General features: G+C 41.6%; 1 protein-coding gene across 1 annotated transcript; it reads right to left on the reverse strand.

Annotated features, from left to right (window-relative positions):
• Positions 1-781: 781 nt before the first annotated feature.
• Positions 782-6,910, reverse strand: RP9 (RP9 pre-mRNA splicing factor). The gene is made up of 6 exons (XM_065752555.1): positions 6,654-6,910; positions 5,687-5,717; positions 4,761-4,890; positions 4,363-4,454; positions 3,060-3,121; positions 782-1,038 (listed from the first exon to the last, which is right to left on the reverse strand). Exons 1-6 carry the CDS (start codon positions 6,857-6,859, stop codon positions 855-857), a joined length of 705 nt encoding a protein of 234 aa, XP_065608627.1. The 5' UTR covers positions 6,860-6,910; the 3' UTR covers positions 782-854.
• Positions 6,911-11,864: the final 4,954 nt, after the last annotated feature.

The raw sequence follows: 11,864 nt of genomic DNA on the forward strand, positions 1-11,864 counted from the left end.
ACTGATACTGAAGTATATGTAGAAATGCATCTTTCTCATTTCCAACATAAACAACCACTCCCTTTTTTAAATACTCAAAAACTAAGTTCTTACGGTAAAACCAGCATCTAGCAAAATCACACCTGGCTCACGACCTTACGGGTCAGGGAATGCTCTAGGTGTTGCAGAACTGTGCCTACTGCAATCACATTGAGCTTTTGCTAGCAAAAAAAAAAAAAAAAAAAAAAAAGTTTTGCTCTCACTCTGGTTTTGTCTTCAATTCCCTTAACGTTTCTCCACCTTCAAGTGGAAACACCTTCAAGTGCTCGTTATTTCCCAAGCTGCAAGTGATAAGTACAATGGACTTCAACACATAGGCAGTATGTAGAAAAAAAGATAATACAGCCCCTTACTGTAAGTGAACTGCCAGCATGATGCACACTGCAGCCCACTTGCAGCAAGGCTCTGTATGTAATTAAATGACTGCGTGGTGAAAACGTGCTTCAATAGACAGTCTGCTGAGCTCTTCCACCATGGTAGTGATGGCTTTCTGCTGGCAGTCATATAACGATTTCCCCAGGTTGGATGACCCTCTGCATAAGTTTTATGGTAAGAAAAATACATATGATTGTGCATTATCAGCACAGCTCTCTCTTTTCTGGCTCCAGCACTGCAGAGGGGTAGAAAAAAGAGCTACATGTATTCATCTGTATGGTCTCAGTTTACAAAAGCCCCTTTTGATAATTTCTTCCTAATTCTTTGGATCTTTCCCAGCAGTCACAAGTAGGGTTGGATGGGGGGGGGAGGGAGGGAGGAGGTGGAGTCAATGAGCATACAGTAGATGACTGCTGTCAGTCATTCTCATTAGGTTTAGATTATTTATGCTTTCTTTTTTTCTTCTTTTTCTTTTCTTTTTTTTTCTTTTCCTTCTTTCTCTTTTTTTTCTTATGTTTATCTGAGGAAGTGGAGCTGCTGCTATCTTCATCATCTTCATCACTGTCATCACTGCTATCATCATCTGAGGTGGAATCCTCCAGGAGCTGCTTCAGTTGCTGTATCCTGTGTTTAAAAAATATGAATGAGAATCCTTTATAGGCTCTCCCTGTAATAATTTATTCAAGCTTTCATCTGTTTCCTTCCTAGCTTTAGAAATGGAAGCTGTATACAAAAGGCAGGGGAACACTCCCTCTTTTGCTGAATTAAACTCCCATTACAATTTTCAATCTGATGACAACCTCTTTTGAGATACATGTATGTTTAATTCAAGATCTTTGCATCCCATGGGATATCACAAACTAGCATATCTGACAGTATGTACATAAGTCACTCTGAAAATAATGCCTCCTATTTATTTCCATGGAAACTAACAAGATAAAAGGAGCATAATAAAACTGTTTGACAGAGCAAATTCTACAAAGCTACAGAAAACTATCTTCCAACACAGTCATCACCATTAACCATGCATTTTTGCCAGCAATGAACCAGGGCCTGCATGACACGCTCATTCATGTCTGCACCAGCAGAGTTGACCCGCTGTCTCCTAGCAGCAATGCCATCACAGCAGCTCAGAAAAATTTAGCCACGCAGTCTACCTTTTATTGGCCCAAACAGACAGAAATCAGAAGGTGCTAAATCCCTACTATATGGTGGGTGTGGTAGGATAGACAATCCATGTCTGGCAATGTTCTCCTGGTCTTCAAACTGGAATGGGGCAAGATGGTTGGAAGATAAAGGTTGTCTTCTTCTCCGGCCTGACTATGAAAGTTCCAGTCTTCAGCTTAGTCAGCATCACTACATAGCATCAGAGCTGATGGTTTGACCAGGTTCCAGGAAATCCAGAAGCATTACCCCTTTACTGTTCCAAAAGACAGTGCACTTCAGTTTACCTACTGAGGGCTGCATCTCTGAACTTCTTTCATGGGAAATTCACACGTCCCCACTCCATGGGCTATCATTTTGACTCCTGCTTGTAGTGGAGTAATGATGCAATTAAAGAAACTGTCACCTTCAGTTTTATATTGGTTCCATAGCTCCTGACAAGCTTCCATAGTGTTCTTTGGTTCCTGTGTGAACATTCATGGGACTCACCTGGTGGAAACTTGCAACATTCCAAAGTTTCCACCATCATTTCCAGTGCACTGAAGGCAACATTCAGGTCTTTACACAGCTGCCTGGTTGTAATATACCAGTGCATGTGGATGAGCTGATGGAGATGCTTTTCATTTTGTGATGTGACAGGTGTGCACAGCTCTCCGGAACGCACCTTGTCTTTCATGTCACTGTCACCATTGCTGAAACGTACCACCCACTAGCCCACTGTGCTGACATCCACTGTTTGATCTCCGTAAACATTCAACAAGCGTTGATGAATGTCAGTGGCTGCCAGTTTTTCTGCAGAGAAATTCAATTCCATACCTTTGCTTCAGATGCACTTCCACATCAGAAAACATTTTGTCAAGCTGCTGCTATGCTGCCATCAGTTTCACGGCAACAAAGTGTAAAGGAATACTGGCATAAAGGTTCAACCTCTGCTGCCACGCCAACAACACCCACCTCTGACATTGTGGGCCAATAAAGTAGGAGGCATTACTTTCGGAGCAGCCAATTTATTTAAGCACAGAAAACGGGCAAAGGCAACCACCAGACCACCATAAGAAGTTCTAACCTTACACACACACACATAGGTGCATACTGGGATTATGATACTAAGAAGTTAATCTACAGAGATGATGTCAGTGAAGCTGACTGAGTAAAAACAACTAGTGAAGCCAATAGGAAAAATATATATATTAGACCTAATACAGAACAACATCAAAGTACCCAAATATGGTATAAATGAAGAACTCCTATTTAAACTTTGCTTTGGGAATAAATGTAGAAGATATTAAAGAGGCAGGAATTATACAGAATTATTACTGAGAAAGTAGAAATGCAATAATCTCTGATAACAGAAACAAACTGTCATTCAAAATGTTTGAGTTGGTGAGGGTAATTTATCAACGTTTCAACTACAAACTGCAAGTCAGTACCATGGAATCAAATCAAAGTGAAAATACATTTTACTGCAGAGGAACACTTACCTCATTTCTTTTTCATGGCGTTTAGTTTCCCTTATTATATCATACATTGGATCTTCATGTGCCTTTACAATGAAAAACAGGAGCCTCATTAATGTGGACTGGTTTTTACTTTCTTACTTATTTACATCACTGACAAAGGGGGCTCTCCCTCTCCAGTCACAGTTAACGAAGAGGTCCCCAACACATACTGCTGGAATAGCTAGCTAGACACAGAAAGAATACCAAAGTTCAAAATAGTTCATGCTGTAGCCTGACAGCATATTTTACAAAATTGGGTATAAATACAAAGCAATACAGTTGCTATGTACTGGAAGCTGGAGCTGTCCCTGCATGCTGTGTACTATTATTATTGCTTCTTAACCGGGTTACTTTTAAATTGAATAGGCATTGCAGCAAAAGATAGTTGTGAAGGAAGATAGCAAATAAACTTGCAAGCATTTAAGGCCAGTTCATGCCAAGCAAGAATGCAGCAAAAAGAACTGAAGTGATAATTTCTGTTGGAAGATTAAGAAAATAAATTGGCTGAGAAATGGTATCAGATGCTGATCACAGTGGGAATTTTAATTTCAGCAGCAAATGAAAGATGGTCTAATGGGTCTAATGGGCCTTGACAGAACACAAGAGTGTGATGCAACAGAGAAAAAGCCTGAACTAAAATGAAGAATGGAGTCAATCTGGTCACAAACGTGACTTAAAAATACTCTTTGCAGCAGCATTCTTACTGGACAGGAAGAGCCTGGATTCCATTTTTCAAAGATAAGAAGAAGGACATAAGACATAAAGCAGTAAGAACTTAAAATGCAGATTAACAATGCAAAGCAAAAGAGGTTACACTGAAAGAATCTGAAAAATGAATACACAGTCTCATGTAGCAAAAGATCAGAATGGTACACAATGGATGGATTACATGTCTAGACAACAGGCTTCATGGTGTGGTTGGTCAGTGACAGTAGAAAGCTTGAAACAGTTTTAACACAGGCAGTCAAGCTTCACTAAGCATTTTGTTATGTTTTATTACAAAAATTTATGCTGTAAATATTGACTGAATATGATGATTGAAAGACATTCTTGAAGATCTCCAATGTAAATATTAATTATCTTCCTCTTGCAAAATAGATTTTCAACAAAGTAGCCAAACATCCAACCACATCTGTAGCTTTTTATTTATCAGGAGATTTCTGGCATCTATATTGTACTAGAGACAGAGGAAAAGCCCTTAACTGATCATCATCTATCAGGCTTCTATTCACCTGCAATATTATGTAAAAAATACAAGCAATAACACTACAGCATTTGTACTCACTACTCTAAATTGCTCCAGTTTCTGATTGCCCTTAATAAAGAATGGGCATTCTTTATCCCCTGTTCTGTGTCCATAGCGTTTACACCTCCAACCTTGGGAAAGAAAAAACAAAAAAGCAGCAGTGAATTGTATCTGTGAGCCAGACCAGCATTTCAACAAAACTAAAGACAAACAAGCATATTTAAAGGGGAAATATTTTCAATTTATGGAAAAAAAAAAAGAGACTCGAGTGTTACATTTATAAATGTAGTTTCCATAATATGTTAGGCTATTACAGCCTTCAAGATGTTGACTGCCTTATACCAACATGATGCCAGACTACTTAGATCTTGTGATCTGTCCACCAGGCATCCTGCCCTCCCTCACTATAAAAAGACTTCCAACACTTTCAGCCTTACATTGCATAACTTTGACTTCTTTTCCCAAAGGCATCCAAAGTCCTTTTGTTGGGGCATGTGCCAGGAATTCTCGTGCGCTTTCATTGCCTGGTACATCAGGTATACAGTCTTCTGGTTTTGTTTCATCTTCCTATGGAAAAAGATAAGGACAATAATATCACCTTTTCAAACAAACCAACACAACAACAGGAATACTCTACCTTTGTAAGAATCAATATTCCAAGTGTACAGGCCTTCATTTAATATGGAAACTCCCCGTAACATTTATTTTACTTGCAACATAAGAAGGATCTTTCTCCCTTGCCCTTTTCTAGTTCAGATTTTCTAGACATACTATTTCTATTCCTCTCCATTTATTCTAACAGTTTATTTCAGTGAATAATAGAAATGAAAAATTAACACAACATTAACATAACACTAACAGACAAGCTGAGACTTTTTAAATTATTAGAAACGGCCTTTAAAATGCAAAGAAGTATACTGGGGGTTAAAAGCATTATATTATGGTTTTATTATATACATTTGGCAAGAGCAATAATCATTATGAAAGTGTTTTTACACAAGAATTTTGAGAAGAATCCTGACAAGATGCCACACAAACTGAAAATATCCTTCACCATGCATGATTTCCCTCTATCCATTACCAAGTACTGCATTAGTTTTCTGTCCTAAGAGTTTGTGAAGGAACCAGTATCATCCTATCTGATTCTGGGCATTTTGTTCAGGATTCAGTGAGTCAAAGAGGCTGCCTTGCAAATGAGAAGCTCTGAACTGTCCTTTGGAAGCACTTAATTATATCTGTAATTTAAACAGGTATCCTATAACTATACCCTCTAACTATAGGACTAAAATCCTCTATAGGACTAGAAGACAGTTTCTGAAAATCCTCTGTAAAGCTGAAGATGTACTGCAGTGCAGGTACCAACCTTAATTAGCCCTGGGGGAGGTTTCTCATAGCTGAAAAGCAATAGAAACGTTGTTACTCTGTAGCTTAGTATAAACAAAGAGTTGACAAAATAAAGTATATCAATGGGATGGAGTTACAACTTCCACCTCCCATTTCCCCTTAAATTTTAGTTAGTAATCACCAACCGTAGCAGAACATGGACACCTGGATGCAAGCAGGCTGAGACCCTGTGTTTCCAGAGTGTCACGTGTTTGCCATATCACAACATGCATCTCTGTAAACACTCTTCGGATTCCTATTTTCACAGGGAAGCATTGCTTCACAGGGACGTACACCCAGGCCAGATTCAGTTACTGTACACATAACAGTCTCATCTCTCTCTGAGGTGCCCTGCTCTCCCTGACACAGACTTCCTTATCCCATCCCCACCAAATCATAGACATTCCCAGCTGAGCGCGTCAGGTCAGCGTGTTTCTCGTGCTTAGCTTTGCAACCAACCTCTGATATAAGATAACAACTTCGATGCTTTCCCTGGGTGTATTAAACCAAAGGAATTCTTCTTTTTTAAACCCACTCTAGTGGAAACTGGCTGAACAATCTCTGATGTAGCCTTCCCAGCAAATCGGGATAAAGATGTTTTGCAAGCACCTCCATGGCGTTCATGCTGACAACCTCCCTACAAGTGAACTGAACTGCTAGGGGAGGCACAGAACCACAGAATGCCTTCAGTTGGAAGCTGCCCACCAGGATCATCCAGTCCAGCTCCCGACTCAACACAGGACCACACACGAATCAGACCCTATGTGCTGGCGGAGGGGGCCGAGGCTCGGAGCCGCCTGTCTCCGCTGCGGGTCGGCGCCTCGCTGCCTGCCCAGGCCCAGGCCTGTCTGCAGGCATTCAGCGACAAGCAAACAAAACGCAACCAACGACGAGCCCCGCGCCGGGCAGGGCAGGGCAGGGGACCCGCGGCAGCGTCCCGTCCTTACAAGGACTCCAGGTGCTGGAGCTTCTGGAGCTGCTGCGCCTCCTGTTTCTTCCTCTTCCTCTCGTGCCGGCCCTGGCTCCTGCTGCCGCCGCCGGCCGCGGACTCGTGGAGGCTCCCGTGGCGCGCCTGGCTGCCCCTCGCCGCTTCTTCTTCCTCCTCCTCCTCCTCCTCCTCTTCCTCCCGTCCCCTCCTCGGCCCGTGGGACATCGGCGCGGCAAGCAGGACGGGACACCGCAGGAACAGCTCCCGGCCCGCCGCGCGTTTCGGTTTCACTTCCCGGGCCCCGGCCGAGCACCGCCTCCCTCCGCCGGCAGCGCGGGGCCGCTCCTGCGTGATGAGTGGCGGGCGGTGCTGAGGGGCTGTGTCTTGGTTACCCGGTTCTCCATTAATTCCCTCGCAGTGTTTTGCAAGGAGTCAATGATTATCGGTTTTCATTCGCCCCACGTCTGCCTGTACGTTTTGCTTTGTTGTGGGCCTGCTTTGGGGCCTAGCCTGTGAGGAGAATGATTTGTTGTCATCCCTTGAGATGGCACATCGTACAAGCAAGCAGCAAATTTCATACCAGCATCGTAGCAGTTGACCTTTGCTTCAAAACTCTGAATTCCTCTTGTCTAAAGCCCCACAGGCAGAAACATTTTGCTCCCCTCAGTTAAATATCTGTGCCGATGCTTAGCAAGAGGCAAACGCAAGGTAGTGTGGTTCAAGGCAATTTACATTGCAGCAGGTAAAGCTGCATGTTTGCTGCAAGCTTGAGAACATTGCCACTATGATACTGCTGGTTTGTGGTAACGCCAAATTGCAATCAGTCCCATGCATCATGTGTCTTCAAGCAATGAGCGAAGCAGGGGAAATACTTCCAGGCATTCTATTTAATGTCTGTAAGAACTTAAATGAGACATGGTATCAATTCTTAACTCTATTTAGAGATTTGGCAATAATTAGTAAAAGTTACGTACCATCTGGGTTGATGCCTACGAAATAGAGACTTTATTTTGGCAGCAGCCTCAAGTGACACAATAGGCATTTTTAGTCCCCCTTTAATTCCAGTGATATTTCACTAGTTTCAAATACTTTTCATTTCATATTTACTAACCAGCAGATTAGTCAAACTTTGGAACAGCTTTCCAGTGCCTTTGGACAGTAACAGAAAAGGTAATTAACTCCAAGATAAAGTGTTTCCCATTTATGAATGGTATGGTAGAGAAGGGATGCATAGAGGATGATCTCAGGAAACCATACCAGCATTCTAACTCCAGCCTCATAACATCTAAGCAGACATACTGCAATTGCTACTGCAGTTTAATCTGTTTGAAAAGCCTTATGTTTCGCATTATCCACCTCAACTGTATTTTTATTATAAACAACTGAATGTTTGAACTCTAAACGATAATAGGAGGGCCAAATTAATTTGCATCTAAGTCACCCCATAGGCATCAGTGTGCCTGCGAGAGTGTAACCGTGGTGGAATGTCAGCCAATCTGTTTTTCTCCATTTTTGGATGGCTAGAGCTTCGGGATGAGATCTGTTTCTGATTATGTGTCAGATATTACGCAGAGGAGAGGAATCCAGAACCCATGTTAACCTCCATGGGAAGTTAAGCACCTCGTAATGGGATCCAGAACACACAGCAGCCTGTGCACAGTCTGAATCCAGTGCAGATGGTGTGCAGCTGCCAAAGATAGCTGATAGGATGCATTCAGACTAGTGTGACCCTGGTGTCTCAGCTGCTTCAGACTTCAACGAAATCTACTTCTGTCACCTGGGAACCTCAGCTGTATGGAAAGGAGCTGGCATCCTTTCTTACAGAGGTAAAAAGACAGTTATATTTTAAGTGTTAGTACTGTCCGTTTATTTTGTGAGAGACTTGGATGTTCCTTCTTCAGTCTTGTTAGTCTCCTATCTCACCTGGAAAAAATACTCTAACCCAGGCATGTACTGCCCACAGTCCAGCACAGACCACCCTGCAGCCTCCCCCTCCCCCACGCCATCACAGTGGCACCTTTGCCCTGCCTAGGGGCCCAGCCTGGTCCTGAGCATGCACTCACTGAGCATTTTGTTACTCAGAAAGAGTATCAAAACCACAAAACTAGTGGGAGATTAGCCACTGTTTTGTGATACTAATGTACCACATGGGCACGATAGAAGTGGCTGCCATTCTTAGTGAGTTCTCAAGGTGCTCATCGGAGGTTTTTGATGAAATCTTCCTATACTTCATCCTCAAGTATGCATTCCGTTTGAAAATCCACAGGTACTGTATTTATGTCAGCTGAAAATGCACATATACCAAAATAAAGATTTATTTATTTGTCTGTTTTATTGCGATTTTGAAACTTATTCTCAAATTCCTGTGTCTAGACGGAAAGCAGGGCTGCAAATTTTTCTCAGTTCACAGGACTACATTTCGCCAGTGTATGAAACTGCACACAGCTATTTGCCATCACACGAGTCAGCACAGCCCTGTGCTCTCCCCACGTCCTGGTTTCAGCCCAGGCAGTGCCAATTGTGCACCGATCTTGAGTAATTGCCTCTCCTTTCTTGATATTGGAGTTTGCATTGGAACTCCTGTGTCTCCTTCTGTGCTTCCCAGTCTAGAACAACTTTGCAATCCTTTTAGGAAAATGGGACAGCAAGGCATCGAAGCTTTGGATCCTAACACAGCACAGATATGAACTAGGCACTGAGTTGTTTGTTTCTGCAAAAAGTGGGTTGTTGTAGGTATTCAAAAATGAGCATTTGCAGGAAAGCATTACAGCTAAGCCAAGAGGAGTGTCTGGAAATAGGATGGGCCAGCAGCTGAGAAGATTTATATGAACTGCAGTTTTAGGCTAAAGTCCCCTTGTTAGAGTACATCCCATTTCAGGCACTTAAGATTTTTATTAGATCTATTACAAAGACTAGCAAGCTGGTACTTAGTTGTCTTCCTTTTTGTAAATTCTGTCTAATAGTTGATTCTATTCACCCACCCTTCTGTGGAGAGACTATCTTCTTGATTTCCTGCAGATTGTATGAATTTTCATCAGAACTGTAATGCTTACTGTCTTTTTGTGTCATTACTTAGTGAGAATGGTCTATCTTCCATCTCTCTTCACTGTTTTACCTCACTTAAAACTTTAGAGACATTAAATAACTGATTTTTTTCACAAGCTTTTGCCCTCACTTTCTGATCTTCACAAATAAATGTGTAACTATAAGTATTCTAAGCCATTTTTTGTTAAGCACCATTGACATATTTTCCAAGAACAAGGCTTTATTTGATGTACATTTATTTGTGTAGTACACTGTTGATAGGGCATTGAGTCTTCAGTTGTATACTGCCAACAGGGCCCAGATATGTCATTACCAAGGCAAACTTTCAGTCAGACTTCATGGTAGCTTGCCTCCATAAGGACTGAGCACATTTGTAAACTGTATGTTGTAGGAACACTGAAATGCTAACAGCATATTATATAACAGTAGTGTGGAAGGGAAATTTTGGCTGACAACCCTTGGATAGTCTCCCACATTCCTACAAAATATACCATTATTTGTGGGATTGCTTGTGCCCAAGCTGAGTAGGCATGACTTTGGTTTCATAAGAAACAGCCAGAGACAAAAACATTTGCAGTTCTCTATTGATCTATTTCTGAAAGATGAGAGAGGTTAAGTTAGGATCACTGCAATTTGAACTCCTTATTAGAGGGATGATAATTTTTCCAGATTGGATGTTTCTTGGGTATTAAATCTATATATACTTCTGCTTAAACCTTAGTGGGTGTAGTCTTTCTGTCATCAAAGTCAGCAGGCATATTAGGAATATTGTTACTGACTTCAGGAGGGATCAAGTTCAGATTCGTTGCCTGGTAGCCTCTTTTTTTTCATCATCACAAGAAATTGCTCCTCCTGGGCTTAGGTGATATTCTTAAATTAGTAATCGATTTGTAAGAACTTTTCCCTTGCAAAAGCAGATTTGTTTCCAGATTTTTGCTTCCTGAAAGTCCCTAAGATGCTGACTGATAAAACAGTTCCTATTTTAACGATGCCCAGAGCACCAAGTGAAATAGTGAAGCTCAGCCTCAGTGCCAGCATCTGCTGTTGGTATGTCCCCTGCGAGCTGCCAGCTTTCTGGGGGAACATTGATTTAATTGCCTGAAAAGACTCCAGTGTTCTTTAATACATCACAGAAACTGCAGAAATAAAGGAAGGAAAGAAAGACTTTCTAAAATTTCAAGGCAAAGATTCTTAGTTTGTTTTGCCACCTCTTAAACAGGAAGATGATTTTCTCTTCTTAAAATCTGCTGATCGTTTAGTTCCATTCACAGCAGCTGTACTCATTTAAACCCTAACTCTTTTTCAGAACTATCCAAAGCTCACAGCTCTTTAAGCTTAACATACTTGCCATATGTCAAGTTACCGACAGCTTCTTTCTAGACAATTGAAAAGAAATGGAAACTCACAGTTCTGGACCCTCTTCTTTCCCTGCCCTTGTCAAGAAGTTACTTATGGAAAGCCTAGAGCAGTGGCACAGTAGTGAAGAAAAGTGTTAGTTAAGTAAGTGCCTCACTGACCCAGAACTGTTCTGATGGAGAGAGGAATTCTCATATAGAAATGTTGAAATTCACACTAAACACACAAAAATTACATTTCTCAGTGGCACGCTAGTTTTGTAATGAATTCCATCCAGGAATGCTCCGTCGTAGTGACCTTTCCTTGAAGGTTACTGTCAGCTGTAACTATATAGATACAGAAATGAAAGGACAGATATATCATTATAGACATAGAAAACACATTCTTTTCCAGTCCTGTCTGCCTCTATGCAGATTTGTGCCTGTTTTGTGCTCCTATGTATCACTCATGTAGTGTGAAAAAATTCAATTTAGCATCCTCTAGTGGGGCTTTCTCCTGCCAGCCTTGTGAGTTAATTTTTGATCGTGCTTGAATAAACTAAGAAATGAGAGGTGTTCTGCCAGTTATGAGGTAATATTAATAACGTACCAGTGATACTGCCAAAACAAGTAGATGTTGGCTACAGGTGGCCGTGTTAATAAAACGTTCATCAGATTTTCTGGAATCAACACTTTGAAGGGTGGTGGGGTGGGGGTGGGGGGGAGCAAGCAACACAAAAGAGTACACGTTGGGCCTCCAAATATAAGTACAAGATAGCAGTGCAGGCCTTGGAAAATTTAAGCACAGGACAATGATGGATCAGTATGAACATCACCAGCTGCATGTGAAT

Source organism: Cyrtonyx montezumae, unplaced genomic scaffold (assembly GCF_038088225.1).
Source record: "Cyrtonyx montezumae isolate F1298 unplaced genomic scaffold, pur_monq_1.0 scaffold_8, whole genome shotgun sequence".
Classification (NCBI taxonomy): Eukaryota; Metazoa; Chordata; class Aves; order Galliformes; family Odontophoridae; genus Cyrtonyx; species Cyrtonyx montezumae.

Excerpts from the sequence above, each read along its gene's own strand:
- RP9 (XM_065752555.1), bottom strand. The coding sequence starts at position 6,859 with ATGTCCCACGGGCCGAGGAGGGGACGGGAGGAAGAGGAGGAGGAGGAG. Across the intron at positions 3,122-4,362 it reads AACTGGAGCAATTTAGAGTA|GCACATGAAGATCCAATGTA; the intron begins GTGAGTACAAAT and ends TTCATTGTAAAG. Across the intron at positions 1,039-3,059 it reads CGCCATGAAAAAGAAATGAG|GATACAGCAACTGAAGCAGC; the intron begins GTAAGTGTTCCT and ends TTTTAAACACAG.